Genomic DNA, 21,201 nt, shown 5'->3' with positions numbered 1-21,201 from the left:
CAAACCGATTTTCAAATTTCTTACATCGATTAAAAGCTACATTTTTAACGAGTAACAAAGGCTATATTTCATCCCCGTATTCCCATGGATCATAATCACGCAGGTGTGTCCGCGAGGCCTTTACTAGTATTAAATAATAGATACAGGCTTTTTAATTAAAATCTCAAATATACATAAAGTTATATGAAGTGGTTTACGAATATTTAATGTAATTAAATCAAATCTATCAAATATTACATTTTAAGTGAATATTGATAACTTTTTAGAAGCACTTCAATATTAATGAATTTCATAGTTCGCCTTTGTAATAAACCTACGTAATTAATATAACATTGAGTTATATATTATTTGGGTGGTTGAGCTAACATTTTTAACCGACTTCCAAAAAGGAGAAGGTTCTACGTTCGGCTGTATGTATGTCCAGCGATAATTCCGTCAATTATAGACCGATTTTGAAAATTCTTTTTTTGTTTTGTAGGGTTTACTTCCAGGGTGGTCCCATTTTTTTCATGTCAGGATCTGATGATGGCATCCTGGAGAAATTGAGGGGAACTTTCGAAAGTTGTAGAGACGGTCAGTACGTTTGTTAGTGTTTCCATAAGGTATTTTAAACCACTACAACTTTATGAAGGTTTTGAAGGTTTGGAGTTGGTCTGATGATGGAGCCGAAACACAGATGATGGAACTCATCAAGGATTTACAGCAGTCACCTTTTGTTTGGGCTTGATTAATTTGTATTGATGAGTACTTTCCACCTATATGGGTTGTGACTGTATTAAGGGTCTGGTGATGAAGACGAGGGACAGTGAAGAGAACTCCTCGACGGTTCACAGTAGCTACCTTGTGTTTGGACTTGATAAATTTGTATTGATGAGAACTTTCCACCTAGATGGAGTGTGACTGTATTAAGGGTCTGATGATGAAGACGAGGGACAGTGAAGAGAACTCCTCGACGGTTCACAGTAGCTACCTTGTGTTTGGACTTAATAAATTTGTATTGATGAGAACTTTCCACTTAGATAGGTTGTGACTGTACACACAGTGGGTATGCTAACACTAAAAATAAAAAAATAAAAATTTTAATAAAAAAAAATTCAACCGACTTCCAACTCAAAAAATAACTTTAACTAAAAAGCAAAAAATAACATCCTACCTATGTGCTACCTTCTGATCAGTTTGAAGGCGGTGCCAAGCCAGTCATGTTTTAATTAAAGCTGTTTCTGGAATAAGTAGTTTTGTAGTTTAAACGTATTTAATTAAAACATCACTGACTTGGCGCCGCCTTCAAACTGATCAGAAGGTAGCACATAGGTAGGATGTTATTTTTTGCTTTTTAGTTAAAGTTATTTTTTGAGTTGGAAGTCGGTTGAATTTTTTTTTATTAATTATTCTGCTACAACTATGTTTCATATTATTAACGAGCTGGAAACTTAAGTGTATGAGGTTAATGTAGATGTTAAAATAATTATACACTATCATTTTGTAGTTACGACGAAGTTTAGTTAATGTTACTATAGTCGTCATATGTTAAAGCAAAAATTGATGTGAAACATCTATAGCCGCACGTAATACCGATTTCGACGGCATTGATGCATATGATGGTATATTTATACAGTCCATATGCAGTAGTGTGTACGGTGTGGCGACGCGTCGCCATGCGCAATCGACTGTGCGATTCTTTCCCACTGTTCTTTTCTGCATATTACTTTAACAAAATAATGTCGATGTTTCACATCTGTCAGGCGTCCGGTGACGGCTCACATTTTTTTTTTACTAAGTAATTCGTAGCTAATTGACGTATTTATAATATAGTCGTATACAGTGGCGTCGTCTCAACTGTCGGGTTGCATCGACATAAATGGTTACAAATAATATGACTATCGATATAGAAATTCTCGCAACCGCCCATCACTAAACTAAGTAATCGATTAGAACCGACCGGCCGATCGTAAACTTGTACAATGGCATTCCTAAGCAATGCTCGGTTCCTTTTTGTGAAACTGCAAAATTTTTAATACAATCCCCGCAGTTTTGAATGGAAATATTGAATTTGTATGTTATACAACGTTCCTTTGTATATGTTACGTTATTCATAAAATGTCAAATCTACCTGCTCTAAACGGTAGGTAACTTTGAATGGAGGTTGAGACGTCCATGACTTTTCTAATTTAATGAAACTTACTTTGTGTGCCCAATTTTTTTTTGTCGTAGATATGTCACCGTTAGATTGTAAAATACTTTAGTTTATAATCTCATCAAATCAAAAATCAAATCAAAAATCATTTATTTCAAGTAGGCTTAGTTTACAAGCACTTTTGACACGTCAGTTGACTATTTGTAAAGATTCTACCACCGGTTCGGAAGGCAGGTTCTGCTGAGAAGATACCGGCAAGAAACTCAACAGTTGCTCTTTAAAATCTCACTCGTGATATTATAATCTACCGTCATATTGTGAACTGAAAATACTGATTACAATTTAACGTGTTATTTCTCTGTATAACCTTTAAATTGCAATCTTAAAACGTCAATTGTCCGAACTTGCCCCTGATTGGTCGGCCTTACAGCAGACTCTATGTCCATAGAGTTAGGAATGAAAACATACGTCAGTCAAATAAAATATTTGAGGAATTCAATGTTCAGTTACAAAAATTTATATTCACGGAAAGGAAAAGAAACGTGTAAGCCCTCATTCGCACGAGATGTTTTTAACGGACGTTAAAAAGCGTTCCACACTGTTTAAAAAAAAGTGTCGTGTTTTAAAAACGATGTCGTGTGAACATATACCTGGAAATGCATTTGTTCTATTTTTAAGAGCGCGTAGCGCGTCGGTACGATATGGATAAAATTCGAAGCGCAAACGAGACGCCGAATTATGACTTTCACGTGAGTGAAAAGCACGGAGCGATTGACGCGCGACGCTAATTTTATGATGTGAGCGCCAAAACCATTTTTAAGTAATTGCAAGTAAATTAAACAACATTACGGAAAACAAAATGGCCATGTTCAAGATATATACCTAATTTTCTATGCAAAACAAAAATTTAAGAAAATAAGTTTGCTTTTCCTGAGATTGAAAGCAAAATGTGAGCAAAACATGTATTTTTCAAAAAAATTAACTATCGAGATAAGTTTTACTAATTGTGTATTTTGTATAGTCATAACGAAGCTAACACTTTGAAATATCATTTACCAAATATATGGGTTCTAACTTTTTCAGAATCTGAGATCCAGGACCATTTGTAACCACCAAATTACATATTGCACACTCTTAACGTCCGTTAAAACAACTCTCGTGCGAATGAGGGCTTACTCACAGCAACAGTGATAATAAATGTTTGTTTGTCTGTACGTAACGTACATAAGTACATACATAGTTTGTCTGTTTCTATACTCCAAAAAACTAGATTCTTAACCAATTTGAAATTTGAAAAAAAATAATTACGCGCTAGTACCTAAATCAACGAAGTTATAAAGAAACGTATTTCTCAAAAAAACCGCTTAAAACCTACCGTTGAAAACTCTTTTCACCGTAAAACTCTATTGTGTATAGAAATTACTTCAAATGAGTTCCAAAGAAATCTCCGAGTACAAAGAAGGTGTTCTTAATGAATTTTGAATAATAACCAAGCGTTAAAAATCAAAATTCAAAACTCAAAATAACACCTAAATAACTTCTGCGCTGTAATAATTATACTTAAGACCTAAGTGGGTATTGTGAAGTTTTATAGGGTCAGTAAAATAGGGCTTTGAAAAGAATTTCAAGGAAACTCTCGCCTAACTTAAGAACTACTAAAGTGGGGCCACAGACTTGTCGTTTAAGCGATGCAAGAAGCAGAAGCGACTTTATCTACACTGGTATTCTATTAAAAAATATGTCAGCTCCGACGCACGAATGGAGTTTACTCATTCAGATCGACTGTCTACATAGGTAAATGTTTTTTTTTTCTCGTGTTGAGTAAGTGCCGATGGCTCCATATGTGACCACTACGGCGTCACCGGGGGGTTTGGGCGAGCGCAGAAGCATCGCCTGATGAGACCCAAAGGCTAAAATAAAGATAGAGGACGGAATGACTCTCTAAGGGCATCACAGCATACACTTTGTACGTCTCAATACCTACGCCTGAAAAGTGAAAGGTGCGCAATCGAGAAGCAGCAGGCTGCGCGCGGTGAAAGGTGCGCAGAATAGGTTGCGCACAAAAACGTAACGCATTCATTCATCGAATTTTACTGCCCATATTTTTTTCATTAGGAGAGGGGATCATGGAGCTTATACCCACCACGTTGCTTGCCCCAATTGGATTGGATTTTTTATTGCAAGTTTATTTAACGAACATTTTAGATAGGTTTCATCACGACAAAGATTTCACAGATTTGTCACGTTTACGTGGTAAATCGTGATTTACGATATTTTTCCAAGCTGTTAACTTTTCTTTACCATATTTCCTCATTATAAATTATGCTTTATGTACTATGTAATTGTACGTCATCAACCCATCGGCTCACTGCTAAGCTCGAGTCTTCTCTCTGAGATGATTGAATGAGAGGGGTTAGGCCAATAGTCCACCACGCTGGCCCAATGTGGATTGGCAGACTTTACACACGCAGAGAATTAAGATAATTCTCTGGTATGCAGGTTTCCTCACGATGTTTTCTTTCACCGTTTGAGACTCGTGATATTTAATTTATTAAAGTGCACACAACTGAAAAGTTGGAAGTGCATGCCTCGTACCGGATACGAACCCACACCATCTGGAATCGGAGGCAGAGGTCATATCCACTGGGTTATCACGGCTCATTGTAATAGGACGTATGTGGCCCGACTGTGTTCAAAGAATTAAGATTTACCGGAGCCTTTGATATTAACAAAGGCGTTAAAAATTGCCACCCATATTTCGCTCAAAGGGCTAATTTCATGCGAATAAAATTTAAGGTCTCCCTGTAGACTAAAGACAATTAATTACATTAATCACAATTCCCCGAAATGAGCCATTAATTAGAGATATCTTATGTAATCCTATATGATTACGTTGTACTACTATACACTAATAGTGCTACAAAAGCTAAAGACTTCATTTTATTTAGCATAACTAAAGATTTTATTTTCATTTGGTTAACTATTTTATATAAATTAATCTTGGATGATTGAAATGAAGCGTTTAAAAATAATATTGGTGATATTTTGACTTGAGAAAAAGTCCATTGTAATTTATTTTTTTATCTTAAGATTATTATTAGATACTTCAAATCTATGTATGCATCTTTTATTGTATCATTGTAATTATTTTATAATGAAATAAATGATTAAAATAAAAATGAAATAAATAAATTTAAAATTAAACTGAATTTTAATATAATTTTTAGGTGTTTTAAAATAATTAAGAAAAGATCGCAGTTATTTCAAATAAGGACCATTTTGCAAGAAAACTGTCTCATTGTCTATTTTAAAAAAAATCAAAGACTTTCAACAAAATTATTTATTTTATTCAATTTTATTTGATGATCAATTTTATTTCGTCGCCTGTCTGTGTTGGGCCTTAGTTTAATTTTTTTTAAAGTACCTTCAACTGCTATTCACAAAAGCGTGAATTTTTGTGGAGCCTTAACGCGCAGGCGTTAAAAATCGCCCCGGGGTGAGGACCGATTGTGTTCAGAAATTACTTCAAAAAAGCCGGAGGTCTTTTGAAAACTAACACATTGTTATGATAGAGTGAGATTTTGAGATGGGTCAGTTTAAGCAGTGCAATTGTTAGTGATGGAGATTTTTTTATAAATATTATTAATGGTTGCCTTCATTTCGTTGAAATGTCTGCAATGAGGTTAACGGGTTACGAAAAATTTAAAAGAAGGATGAAATAACGATGGCAAATGTTTGCGGTGATAATTATGACTATGTGTTGTCCGTTGCTTAATTTCGCCGAACAACAGTAATGCTGTTTCGTTTTGTAGCTTATGGTGACATTGCAGGCACATGAGACCACAATACGAAAGAAAAAAATAATATGCCAATGTAAGAGTTACAGACAATATACCTGCCTGCCTACCTACCTTAATAACAGTATGTCTACCTGTAACCCTTAAAAAGAAAGGGTGTACAGCTCAGCATATACTAACACCTCCAGTTGAGCGACACAGTACAACACATTGTAAAACGATTACTTTAATTTAATTCCTTTGCAAATTTTGCTTTGTAGGCGACGATTTTCACTCAACATCCAGTCTATCTACTAGTTCCGTAAATTATTATAGAACGCTACATGATTTCTCATAATATTTAGTATGCCGAATAAAATATTAAAAAAATATTCATTATGCTGGTACTTGGGCGGTTGAAAGTCACCTTTACCACCTTGACAGTCACCAGAAAGCACCCTTGAAACTTGCTACCTTCCAAAGCCACCGCATTTAGAGCTCCACACTTGGCTAATGCACTTACCTATGGTAGGAGTAAAGGCTGAAAATTTTCAGCTTTCAAAAAATAAAGTATGTCTTGCTATTACAGATACAGTCTCTTAGTACATTAAAAATTATTACTTTAGTCTCCGCTGATCGGTTTCAAGAGAGCCGTGATAGCCCAGTGGATATGACCTCTGCCTCCGATTCCTGAGGGTGTGGGTTCGAATCCGGTCCGGGGCATGCACCTCCAACTTTTCAGTTGTGTGCATTTTAAGAAATTAAAGATCACGTGTCTCAATCGGTGAAGGAAAATATCGTGAGGAAACCTGCATACCAGAGAATTATCTTAATTCTCTGCGTGTGTGAAGTCTGCCAATCCGCATTGGGCCAGCGTGGTGGACTATTGGCCTTATCCCTCTCATTCTGAGAGGAGACTCGAGCTCAGCAGTGAGCCGAATATGGGTTGATGACGACGATCGGTTTCAAAATGTCACCCTGTACTTAAACCAACGAAATAAGTACCTATAATGTAGGCATAGCGTGTCACGAGACTGTAGTGGCTGAGATTTTATCGGGTTTTTATAATCAATTTCGCTTTAACGGCGTGCCTAAAGGGTTAGTGATAGGGTTGGCACATACAGGTAATAAGTACTAAAGCTTATCGGAGGTGTTTTATCTCTTAAAATAAATTTAAAACCCGCAATTACATATTACATATTAAAAAAATGTTCTTGGTAAAATTACACTTATTACATATCAAAAATAAATGTTCCAAGTCAAATTCTGATAATAACTTACGTCGTTCGTGTCAGTGTGTTGTCCTATTAGACTCCAATAGTAGTAGACATTAAATAAGTATTGTGATAGGTAAAAGATAAAAATAATAACGTGGTTCGGGTATTATTGTGTTTCGTAATTAATCAATTTATTCTTAATTTCTAAAGCAGATTCAAAATTTTTTTGGAGCTTTTTTGAACGCAAGCTTAGTTTTAAAAGTTAAATGAACAAGTGACAACCCTACTTAATGTGCTTCAAGAGAAAGAGGGGTGGCATTTGTGAGGCAAAAACAATATTAACTTATACTTAAGTATTTTTTACGTTTTCAGAAACGTGACGCTCAAGGATCGGTAGGTACATACTTATCAACGCGTTATAATTTTAAACTAAATGAATTTTCATTAACTCTTTTGATAAGAAGGTCCCATTTTTCGGGTCTACAGAGATTAATTGCGAGAATCTTTAAAAATAATAATAAAAGTATGAGTTTTGAGATCTTGAAGGTCGTAACTTATGTCAAATATTATTGCTAAATTAGAACTGCTTGGAGACGTATTCGTTACGTGGAGCTGATCTGATGATAGTGTTGGAAGGTTGTTTGTTAGCCATCATCATTGAAAACCTATGTTCGGCTCACTGTTGAGCACGAGTCTCCTCTCAGAATGAGATGGGTTAGGCCTTAGTCCACTACGTTGTTGGCCATAAAACTCTTTTATTAAACAAGATAAACCTGTCGAGTTTCATGTGTTTCAGCTAACACTATTATTATTATGATAAAGGTTTTTATTATATTAAAAGTATTGAATTTTCTAAAGATACCTACTTTAATTGAGCAGTCAAAGATAAATAGATACCCATAGTATAATATAAACATTGACTCAGTAAGTTACACGTTTGAAAAGTGTATTGGCCTCTTAAATTCGTATAAATGCATGTAAATACGGTAATAAAAACTATCAAGTAACTTCGGGACACGAGGTTTGTTTTTTAAGCATTTAAAGCAATGAAAATGTCTGAGCAATAAAATCCAGGTGCGGTCATTTTATAGGGGGATTAGAATACAAATGATTCGGTCAAGACCGCCCAATGGGGCAGAATTTATGTTTTTTTTTAATTATTTGCTTTAAGAACTCGGTGGTATGCCTGATGTTACGTGATAGCATCCTATGGTGGTTTTTCCTATAGATTACCATTAGGTAAACCTATAGGCTAGTTACACTTCTTCTAAATGGGTCTGTGGTGGATTTTCCTATAGATTACCTAATAGGCTAGTTGACACTTCATTTAAATGGTCTTAAATTGTTCATTATCGTATTCATATTTTTTTAGACGTGATTACATAAAAATTTTAGTTTTTAAATATGTTTATGACAATACGCTTCATTTCAACTGTTTCATGACGTCACTAAATCCCTAACAAACGGAGTGTATGCCAAAAATATTAGTTATCAATTAGTATGACGTTTAATACATCAAGTGTGTTAGTGACGTCACAAAATGGACGACAGCGTTTTTGACGTTTGGAAAATTAGAAAAAAGACTTGATATTTAAATTAAGTTTTGTAAGAAATCGTTAACTTTTTTAATTGATATCTATATATTTCGGACCTACACGATGTAGGTACTACACGAAATTACTATTGTTTATTTTAAGTTTGATATGAGTCAACTATCCTATTAAAAGTAATCTCTTTTGTTCCAGCGGCCATAGAGTCGTTCCACGCGCCGACAGGGGGCGCGGTGGAGCTGCCGTGTGACGTCACGCCCGCCCTACCCGACGACAGGATGGGGCTGGTCATTTGGTACAAGCAGGGCCACGACTCGCCCATATACTCGTGAGTAACTGTTTACCTATCTTCTATAACCACACTTCATAGATGCAACAAAGTCGTCGAATTTCCGCGGACGCGTACTAAACGGTTTAGTTCCTTTTACCTTATACGTACTGCAAAGATGTGGAATGGTATCTTAGCGCCAGTTTTCTCCATCACCTACAATATGGGTATCAAGTCAAGGGTGAATAGGCATCTTCTGCATCATCGCTTACCATCGGGCGTGATTGCAGCTAAACGCTTGCATACACAAAATGAAAAAAAATAAAAAAAAGCACTGCATACCCTGCTGACTCATTTATACGAGCCTGTATTTAGTGTACGATTTTTTCATCTTGTACTATTTTTACATAACCTACCCTAGTTAAAAACCTTGTGAACTTGTTATCGGCCTATATTTAAAGGCCAATTAAAGTGCTAGGCTTCTCTTTCTATGAGAAAGGGACCCTTCTGATATTAAAAAAAAAAATCTTGAAAATTGGGTAAGCTGTTCACATTATTTTATTTATTTGTTTTGTTTCTAACGAGTGTGACAGCAAATACCGTGACACTGGATTTTTATTTATTAGACTAGCGATCACCGACGACTTCGTTCGCGTGAAGTAAGTATGTAGATACCTACTTAATACAATAAGGTAATACTGCCTTTCATGTAAATCGGATAATAGAATATCGTGATAGCCCAGTGGATATGACCTCTGCCTCCGATTCCGGAGGGTGTAGGTAATCCAATCCGGGGCATGCACCTCCAACTTTTTAGTTATGTGCATTTAAAGAAATTAAATATCACGTGTGAAGGCTCAAACGGTGAAGAAAAAACATCGTGAGGAAACCTGCATACCAGAGAATTTTCTTAATTCTCTGCATGTGTGAAGTCCGCCAATTGGGCTAGCGTGTTGGACTATTGGCCTGTCTCTCATTCTAAGAGGAGGCTCGAACTCAGTAGTGAGCCGAATATGGGTTGATAATGATGATGTAAATCGCCGCATCACCACATAGCTTCAATATCGATTGGTGAGTACACACAATGTTTTAATAACATTATTTAACTGGTACATTACGAGACGTTAGCGAAGGGTAGTAAAAAAAGTGAAATGTTTTCTATAGGGTATCAAAACCAAATCTCACGAGCACGGATGCCTTTAAAGGCTCGATTAAGATATTAACCGCTGAGTGACACCCGCCACGAGGGGATTATACGAACAGCTCAGTGGGTATAAAGCTTAGAACACACTCACAAGATAAAAGAAATTAAGCTCTCCTTTGAGATAGAATTTCTAATGTTTTTTTTTTCTCTCATTTATTTTTTAATTTTTTTTTTTAATTTTTAACAATGTTAATATAAAAATATCAACTCAACATTCCACATGGTGGTAATCTCGTGAGCAAGATCCAAGTATTTTGATACTTTTTCTTTTTTGGCTTTAACCAGATTATCGTCATGTGGAACAGTAATATCAACAACTATTGCACGACGCACTGACCGATCGACTAGCACTATATCAGGTCTATTGGCAACAATAATTAATTGTATTAAATCAGAAAAAATACAATGAAGAACTTAAGCTAACTTATCTAATAACTAGAAAAGAATATTGTCTACATTTCCACGTTGGACAGTCAGGCTGATTTGCACAATAAATGAGCTTAATCTCCTTAATTTTTAAACACATGAATTGAGTGCTAAATTCTTATACATTATTAAAATTTTGTAGTGCTTATAATTTGTTTATTTAAACGACCACTCATTGCATTTCTACTTGAAATGTATATAATGAATAAGTATCTCGGAAACGGGTCGCATAAGTTTGATAATACTACATGGTCTTTTGTTTTTTTGTGTACATTAATGGGTATTTGTCCTAGGAAAACACAAATAAAACATTTTTGAACGGTAGGTATCTCTTATATCTGCGGTACTGCAATTATTGGAATACGAATAACTCTAAAAATTTATGATAAACTAGCGGACGCCCGCGACTTCGTCCGCGTGAAAGTCGTTGTAAACTTTCAACTACCCCTATCCTACCCTACCCTAACCTACCCTATCCCAACCCTACCCCAGCCCTACCCTACCCCTATCCTACCCCTACCTTACCCTACCCTACTCATTAAGGCTGCACTTCTTTATTTATTCCTCCCACCGCGAGTCGCGTCGAGCGCGGCAACCGTTACACAAAAATAATCCTTAAAGTCCTTAAAGCAGTTAGTATTCACGCGCGATGGCTTAGCGTATTTCATGTATAACTTTGGTGTTTCTTTACCGATTTTATGATTCTTTTTTTATTGAATAGGTAATATGTTAACTTTCTTATAAGGGATGAGTGGTGAGTGTTATAAACATAAGAGTAGACAAAGTAGTTACACGTGTTATTGTGAGTCAATCATAAAAGATAGACATATGTATGCTGTTGTGTTTTTATAGATAATTTTAAGGAGAACATTTCCATCATACATGATTTCTATGTAGCTTTAACCATTAAGGCTGTACACGCGACGGAAGCTTAAAAAATTGAGTAACTTCTCCCGTTTTCTCAACATTTCTCTTCACTGCTCTGCTCCTATTGATCGTAGCGTAATGAAAAGTATACTATAACCTGCCCAGGAGCATGTTGAATAATTGTACCAAGTTTCGTTAAAATCCGTCGAGTAGTTTTTGTTTCTATAAAGAACATACAGACAGACAGACAGACAAAAATTTTACTGATTGCATTTTTGGCATCAGTATCGATCACTAATCACCCCCTGATAGTTATTTTGGAAATATATTTCATGTACAGAATTGACCTCACTACAGATTTATTATAAGTATAGATTATGATATCATCTTCCAGCAATATATACCTACCATTAAAAAAGAACACCGACTGACTCCAACGCCTAATGTATGTTTCCTCTCAATTTTCACAACAAACTTAATTTACTAATTTTCAACAATCAAACAACAAACAACATTATAATTTTCAACAAACAATATAATTTTCAACAAACAAATCAAAATAATCAACAATTTTCCTAAGAGTGAAGTAATTTCTACAACCAACTCAAACATTAATTTATTTTATTTTTAATGAAAATAATGAATATTGGCTTGTAAATGGATTTAGGAGTCGGAAGAAACTTTTATTTTTATTCATTTTGCTCATGTTTAATTGGTTACCAGCTGGTATTTTGGGGATTAATCCTGAATGGAGATGTATGGGTAGCTAGGTGCTGTTGTAAAGCTTAGAACACACACATTAAAATGTATGAAATGTAAATTTTATATTTTTTGCTTACATTATTGAACCGTTTAGCAGCCAAAATCCAGATAGTACTTTAATTTTCATGAAAAAATGCGAATCAGCTGTTTGATAAACATAAAGTATCTGATTATAAAAAGTTAAAGTTTGTGAGGTTGTAGGGGGTAATCTTTAGATCTACTGAACCGATTTAGAAAAATTCTTTTACATAAAGAAAGCTACGTTGTTTGCGAGTGTCATAGGCTTTCCCCGTATTACCACGAGAACGGGAACTTCGCGGGTGAAACCGCGGGGCGTCTGCTTGCTTAGAATAATTTTCTGCAACTTACAGAAGTGAAATTTTAATTTCTTTGAAATTAAAGTAATTGTTGACAAGTGAAATAATTTAATTTGACCGCGTATAATTGAACAGTGTCTAATTACTTTTATAATGTCGTTGCAATAATTTTCCCGGGGAATAATATACCCTGTGTCACAACCACAATTGAGATACATCAATCAAATGAATATCGAAATTCATCGAATTGGTTAAGCTGTTAAGTTTGTCAAACATGCAAGAGCGTGCCAAAGATTTAGATGTTACATTCAGCATATTATACATACACTCCAAAAACATAACCCTATAGTAACGAAAAACTTAGGTACTTATATTACAACTATGTTTAATAGCTAAAGAATAGAAAGAAAGAAGCAAAATTTGTTGAATTATACTCAGTACTACTGAGTATTTTTCAATTAAATTTTAATACAAATTTTTAATACTTAGTCAGCACACAAAAAACATTAAAATACAACAATATTGAATACTATCAATAAATTATCTGTTGGTACAAATACCTAACAAACGATCATTCTAATCGGATTAAAGTTAATCGAATTAAATCATATCAACAAATTAATTCATCTCACCATAATATTCTTCTCAAACAAGTCCAAGAATTCACCACTTAATTCCAACAAAAGAACGGCATTTTTACGATAATTTATCCATTATTGATCACATAAAAATTATATTGTATTCGAAAATGTTAATTTACATATCATAATAATAGAGACGCTCTGACCAGTGTGTCCCATTCTTAACATTGAAATATGTCTATTATTTCTTTTGTAGAACGCCGCTTGTTGACAGGCGCTTTAGATCACGTCCATCGAGTGTTTTGTATATTTTAATACATTTTTTATGGTGTCATTATGGGAAATAAATATGGGAAATAAATGCGATAAATTTTAGGGAATACGTGATTAAGTAAGTTAATACTGAATTCAGTTTATTTTTTGCATAAAATTTACTATGTTCTCAAATACTGTACCAGTTGATGTCGCTCGGTTTCACCCGCGTGGTTCCCGTTCCCGTAGGAGTACGGGGATAATATATAGCCTATATATAGCCTTCCTCGATAAATGGGCTATCTAACACTGAAATAATTTTTCAAATCGGACCGGCAGTTCCTGAGATTAGCGCGTTCAACTAAACAAACAAATATTAGTATAAATTCGAAAGTACATTTGTTTTCTCACAATAAAAAACAAAATACTAGAAAATAAACAAGACTTCAAAAAATCTACAATATAAAAAGACGTTATTTAAGAAGAAGAAAATAGAGTTTTTTTTGAAAAAGTTTGAACGATTTTGATTGATTTGAAGAAATTTTCAAATTGGACCAGTAGTTCCTGAGATTAGCTCAGGAACTATTGGTCCGATTTGAAAATTTCTTTCATTGTTAGATAGCCCATTTATCGAGGAAGGCTATAGGATATACTTAATCCCGGTATTCCTACGGCAATGGGAACCACGCGGGTGAAACCGCGCGGCGTCTACTAGTTTATAATAATGGATGACTAGTGGAAGCTCCCACTCGTCCTCCTATTTGTTGACAAGGTTACTTAACATGTATCGGATATATAACTTAGCAACGACGCGGTGACATATTGTAAATATATGCAGATTGGATGCGACCCAACAAACAAACGTGCGTAGTATATTTTGTATAGACATTTTAATTGTTTTGCTATGTATATTGCTTATTTTGTGTCCCGTTTCTTTTAAAATATGTGTAAAGAAAAAAAAGTTAATTTTCACTCGTAAATCTTTGCTCTTCAATGAGGTCATGTCATGCAAGATTGATATTGAAATTGAAAATAATAATAATTCTTAGCAGAGTTAGAATTAGACTAATAGTTTCTCTAAAGTGTCCTTACACAATCACTTACAATCACTTTAGCTTAGGTCCGAAAGTAGTGTGGATTTTCATCCTCCTCCTAACAAGTTAGTCCGTTTCCATCTTAGACTGCATCATCACTTACCATCAGGTTAGATTGTAGTCAAGAGCTAACTGGGGTGAATTGATAACAATTGCCCAAATAGCAGAGAAGCAGTGGATGAAGGTGGGACAGGACAGAGAGGAGTGGAAATGGCTGGAGGAGGCCTTAGAGGGTTCAAAAAATACTAACTTAATATTACTAACATAAATTTAAGAAAACAAATTACTAACAATATAGAATATAAATGGCTTGAAATAAATAAATAAAATAAATAAAATAAATAATAAACTTTCCATTACGAAAAAAACTTCGTCGCATTCTAGAAATTAAAAAATTTACAATAAATCTGCTTCTATCTATGCATACTTAAAATATAACGAAAAAACAATAAATTATTACAAATGCAAATCACATTTCACAATAAGTTAGTTTGTTCGTTTGCGTGGTTTTTGTTTGTATTTATTTATATTTATTGCACAAAAAAGGAAATAGCAAAAGAACACACCAATTTTATAGGCACAGGCTTATCACTAATAGTGATCTCTTCCAGGCAAACTATTATTCGTTTAAATTGTCTAAATCGATAAGAGTAAGCCTACATGAAATAAACTAATTTCGACAAACTCGCGACGAGTCGCTGCTCTATGTCATTTACTTAAAATTACTTTTTATTTGTTCACAGGTTGGACACGAGGGAAGGCGTGACGTCACATTGGTCTGACCCCTCCACCCTCGGCTCCCGAGCCACCTTCCGTAGCACCACGGAACCCGCAGTTCTTTTACTAACTAAGTTAAGGTAAGCAAAATGAAGAATACCTACTACTATAAAAGTAAAAAATAAAGATTTTACAAATCATTCCTAAACCTGTCTTCAATCCTAGAGTCTTTGTTTTAGTAAAATGACCATTAGTCACAATTGACTAATGGTCATTTTACTAAAACAAAGTAATTCTTTTGGACAATTGTCTTACCGTAGGCACGTCAATACGTACCTACGGTAAGACAATTGTCCAAAAGAATTCTGGCAGTCTTGACAATTGGAATGATGAGAATTTTTTTAGCCGCCGGTGATATTATCAACCGATGATGAGTTCCCCTAACTGTTCTTCATCTTTATCACTAGACCCCTAATGACAGTCACAACCCATCTTGGTACAAAATTCTCAGCAGTACAAATTAATCAAGCCCAACCACAAAGTAGCTACCGTAAACCGTTAAGGAGCTCCCTTAATTGGCCTTGGTCTTCATCATCAAACCCCTTATTACAGACACACCGTAGCTAGGTAGAAGGTTCTCAGCAATACGAAGTATTCAAGGCCAAACTTAAGGTAGTTACTGTAAACCGTTAAAGAGTTCCCTTAATTATCCTTGGTGTTCAACACCAGACCCCTAATGACAGTCACAACCTATGTATGTGGAAAGTTCTCATTAATACAAATTAATCCAGCTCAAACACAGGGTAACTGCTGTAAATTGTAGAGGAGTTCCCTCGTCTGTATTATGGCTCCATCATCAGATCGATTTCAAACCTTCATGAAATCGTAGTGCTTTAAAGTAATAGAAAAATTTACGAACACACTTTTGAACACAAAGTTTCCTTCAATTTCTCCAGGATTCCATCATCACGATCTTGACACGATGGCAATGGAACTAAATGGGGAGTATACCGTTTAAAACAAAAAAAGATTTTTTTAAATCGGTCGGAAAAAAAATATCGATCAAATTGAGAACCTCCTCCTTTTTGAAGTCGGTTAAAAGTACTTACTATCAAACTTTTTCCTCACTGCAGTAATATGAACCATAGTTTAAAGTTAGATTACTTTGATATCCAACCGCGGCTCGACATCAAAACGGTATCACTCCCCTTCTTTGTGTTCGATAAATAAACAAACGTCACTTTATATAAGGCGCCGTTAAGCCGTGTTCACACTGAATACAATAACACTTTGATTTTGTCTCATTAAACATGCTTATGTAATGTTTATAAATAATAAATCTTTATTTAAAATAGGTGCATTCATAGAAGATACACTTTCTTAAAATACAAATACTTAAACATCAAAGATCAATGGTTCAAGAACTGTCTACCCTAGCTAGATTCGTTAAATCTGTAACCAACCTTCAAGTTCTCACTGAAAATAACGAATATTACCCATCTGCAATCTGTCAGTTGGAATTAGACTAATGTACATTCCATTAAGGTGAATTTACACTGAATGCAATTCCTTCTTCCCACCTAACACTTTAAATTCCAGTAAACAGTGTTCATACTGTGTGCGTAGTGGGAGCTTTCAATATTTTCATACTGTAACTAATGCGTTGACGTAAACGCGAATTAATATGGATTTGAAACAGTTGTGCAGTAGTGCCACTAGATGGCGTTGTTTCATTTCCTTAGAAATTCGCGTTTACGTTAACGCGATAGTAAGAGTATCAAACTGCCACTAGGCCCTCAGCACACTGTCAGTTGGAATTAGACTAATGTACATTCCTGTCATGTACATTAAAGCGAGTTCACACTGAATGCAATACCTACTTACCACCTAACACTTTAAATTCCGGTAAACATTGATCATACGGTGTAGAATTGTGCCAAAATGTAAAACGACGTCACAGCAATTATATCACACTAATATGAAACAAAAGTTCGTATGTATGTTTGGCAAACACCAAAAATACACACAAACACCAAATGGCAAATTTTCAACGTTACTGAAATAACTAACGAACACGAATTCTGACAAATCCTGTAGAAACTATGGGTTTTTCTAGAATAGATTTAGCTTATGCTCGTATGTTGCTCTATAACCTTTTATAATTTATAATTTGGTCAAATAGACAGACAGACAAATATTTTAAAATTGCTTGTATGTGTTTTCATTTCACGATAAATAACTAAGCATTAGAGAAACCTAGTTACTTTGCTATTATAGAGATACTTATTTTTTATCATAATAAGCATCATCTTAACTAATTTAACGATTACGTAGGTGTAATATATAACCTTTGAACTAAAAATAGATCCCTAAGCCGCGTTCAGTTAAACACACAAACAAAACCCCATCAAAAGTCGCTTCACTTAAGCCATTAAGGTGTGTGCACAAAAGATCTACGGGACGTAAACGTTATCAAATTTCGCAAACAGTTGATTTATTTGTACGGTCGCCTCCCTGTTGTGTTAACTTAACATTTGTTTGTTAAAACAAAAAAAAGGAAACGACATTTTAGTCGCCATATTTTACAAATTTTTGTTTTGTTACAGAAAAAGAAGTCTTCCGTTTGTTCTCAGTCTTAATTTTTTAATGTGAATACGCCTTAAATCGTGTGTTCTGTTGAATTCTTGAGATGCCAGTTATGGAATAAAATCTACTTGCAATAAAATGTTTAGCGGTAATACTATATTACTAACTTGATATAATATTCTTGAGAATTAAAAAGTCAGGGTTTGTTAAACATTTCTAAAAACTAGCGGACGCCCGCGACTTCGTCCGCGTGGAATTTAGTTTTTCACAAATCCCTCGGGAACTGTCGACTTTGCTATAATATATCTCAATACCAAATTTCAGCTAATTTGGTGCAGTAGTCGAGGCGTGAAAGAGTAACAAACATTCATATCATCAAAATCATCAGTTTTTGTAAATCTCGGGAAACCATAGATCTTTCCGGGACTTGAAGTAACCTATGTGTTAATCCAGAGTAAAATCTATTTCCATTCCAAATTTCAGCCAAATCGCTTCAGTAGTAGCGGCATTAAATAGTAACAAACATCCAAACATACATCCAACCATCCATACAAACAGTTTGTCTATCGAAAAATCGTCACTACACTTTTTAATAATGCTAATTTTATAAAATTATAATATTTTCCATAGGAAGTTTTATAAGATTAGTCAGACAACATTGCGCAATGTATAATGAAATATTGTTTTGTTTTGTGTATGGTGTTATATCAGTTCATCAAATGCATTTTCAAACGAAATATTGGTAGCAGGTTTATTATTTTTGCAAGACAAAATTTTTAAAGAATCATTCGTGTACTTATTCAAGCAACTATTTAAAGAAACTTTATGAAAATGATGTAGGTATTTTGAATAAAATGTAAAATTTTGGTAACTTTATTTGTCTGCGAATATCAAGTCAACCTGCGTAACTTGTCTTGCGAAAATGTTACCGAAAATTTGTTTGAATATAGAAAACATTTCATAATGTTAAGCATACTTGACAATACTTAACATTATGAAAAGTTTTTTTTTATATTGAAACGAATTTTTGGTATCATTTGGCGAGACAAAAGTGACGCATAGTCGTCCGACTGTATACAGCCTTACTGAAGTAATAAGCTTCATTCAAATTCTTAGTTATACGCGTTTTTTGTTCATATTTGTATGGGAACTGGGCCGCGTAACGCGATACTCTTTGAGAATAAAAAACCGTTGACATTTCGTATGTTTTTTTTTTCATATTTCTTTTGTGCTATTTCCCGAAAACAACGGTCGCGGTTGTTTTGTTTCTGTATGAAATAGATATTGTGTGCCGTTATTTCGCGTGGTGGTTAGCGAAATTCGAATACTGAACTCGCATGCAAAGAATATAGTGAAAGTAAGAATAGGGATGATGACAGTTTTTAAAATTGTATATAAATCAAGAGTATGCTAATAGTAAAGCAGTTTTCTAAAAGTAACAGGATATCGGCGATCATTACTTTCGGAGCTACAGGGGTTTAAAAAGTCAGATTTGCAGCACTGCCGCAGATCGCTGAAAAACGCTCCATACAAAAAGGCATAAACTAGTGACGTCGTTGGCTCGCTGATCGTTAGATTTGTATGGGAGTTCAAACAAAATTACTAATATCTTTGTTATTTGTGCGTTTATGTTTATAGTTCATTTATTGAAAAATGTCACAAGTAAGGAAGCTAAAACTGTATGAATTTTCATCTAATTACTATAAAAAAAAATTAATAGATTTTGAAATTTTATAATCTTATTTATTTTGCAAATATCCAGACAATCTTTGCTTTTTTTGTATAAATTAGTTAACATTGACCTTATTTACCTGAATGTATCATAAAAATCAATATATTCAAACCTAGTCATCATCCCCATTGCGTAGAATTTAGTTTCAGAAAGTATTTACAAACTTTGTTTGTTGAGGTACTATACTCAGTTTACTTATGTATATTATATTTATTTACTGTGTCCCATTCTAGTGGGAATATTGTTTCTCATTTTATTTATCTTTTTATATAGAGAAAATTGAGCCGTGATAGCCCAGTGGATATGACCTCTGCCTCCGATTCCGGAGGGTGACGGTTTGAATCTGGTCCGGGGTATGCACCTCCAACTTTTCAGTTGTGTGCATTTTATGAAATTAAATATTACGTGTCTCAAACGGTAGAAACAACATTGTAAGGAAACCTGCATTCCAGAATTTTCTTAATTCTCTGCGTGTGTGAAGTCTGCCAATCCGCATCGGGCCAGCGTGGTGGACTATTGCTCTAAACCCTCTTATTCCGAGATGAGACTCGAGTTGAGCAGTGAGCCAAATATGGGTTGAGAAAAAAAAAAATTGTGAAATAATTTATTTTTACAAATACGAAGTCTATTATTTTTATAATCGAAAGAATTACTTTTACAATACGTATAAGTTGTTGAATAGATATTAAATATATTTTTTGTTTCAGACCCGAAGACAGTGGACAATACAGATGTCGAGTGGACTTCATCAGGTCGCCCACCAAGAACACGAGACTGAACCTTACAGTACTCAGTAAGTTATGCTTATAGTTATAGTAAATTATACCTACTAAAACAGAAGTCCGACACTAGGACCACTTTTCAGAACGATACAAAAATGAAAAATGTACGAAAAATCTTATTTATTTTACTAGATTACTGCATTAGAATCTTAGCCAAAATAGTATTCGCCAAGAGTTTCCCTCTTAAATCAACATAATATTAAAATTATTAGTAGATAGTTGACATTTTTTTAATTAAGTATCTTAAATTGTTAATTATATAGTACATTGAACAAAAATACTATATTTATTTGAAACGTGATTACATTTTTAAATATTTTTAAATATTTTTGACAATACGAGCCAAAACGCCTGTCGGCTACGATGGTCTATATTTCAACTGTTTCATGATGTCACTATAACAAATCCCTTACGAACGGAGCGTTTGACAAAATTATTAGTTAACAATTAGTTTGACGTTTAGTACAGCAAGTAACATTATGACGTCACATAGTGGACGTCAGCGTTTTTTAGTCACTTTTTAGTAAAGGAGACGGTGTCTGAACTTTTTATTTCGTCTAAATATAGGTTACATTGTTTCAGCCCTTGGGCAGTAATATACTATTTTCTTTTATATTCGATTACAAGTTAGAGCTTGAAACGGTCGGCTGCTATAGTAGTTCACCTGAATTTAAACTTTAAAACAAGGTACATAAGGTCTGTTTCGACGTGATAGTAAACTTTCGATGCTTTTCCGTATTTTCTTTTTATTCAATGAAAAGTTAGCGCTTAACTGCGATCTCATTTGTACTGTGTAAGCTTTAGTATACGATTCGGGCACTTTAACTTTAGAAGGGTGAGCGAATTTAAGCTTTAAAAGAGGGACAATAAAGTCCATTTTATTCCTGGTTGCCTGGTATTCATTGATCCAGCGTTTCGTTCTAAGTTCTAAGGAAG

General features: G+C 34.5%; 1 protein-coding gene across 1 annotated transcript in view; it reads left to right on the top strand.

Moving 5' to 3' along the window:
• LOC112053108 (uncharacterized) overlaps nucleotides 1–21,201 on the top strand; it is a 210,709-nt gene that overhangs the window by 140,261 nt on the left and 49,247 nt on the right. The window contains exons 3-5 of the mRNA XM_052887221.1: nucleotides 8,873–9,005; nucleotides 15,192–15,305; nucleotides 20,191–20,276. Coding sequence (XP_052743181.1) covers nucleotides 8,873–9,005; nucleotides 15,192–15,305; nucleotides 20,191–20,276 — 333 coding nt within the window. The remainder of the gene's footprint in view (nucleotides 1–8,872; nucleotides 9,006–15,191; nucleotides 15,306–20,190; nucleotides 20,277–21,201) is intronic.

The sequence above is a fragment of the Bicyclus anynana genome, chromosome 18 (assembly GCF_947172395.1).
Source record: "Bicyclus anynana chromosome 18, ilBicAnyn1.1, whole genome shotgun sequence".
Classification (NCBI taxonomy): Eukaryota; Metazoa; Arthropoda; class Insecta; order Lepidoptera; family Nymphalidae; genus Bicyclus; species Bicyclus anynana.
The sequence above is the reverse complement of the archived record's forward strand: the minus strand, read 5'-3'. Positions and strand labels throughout refer to the sequence as shown.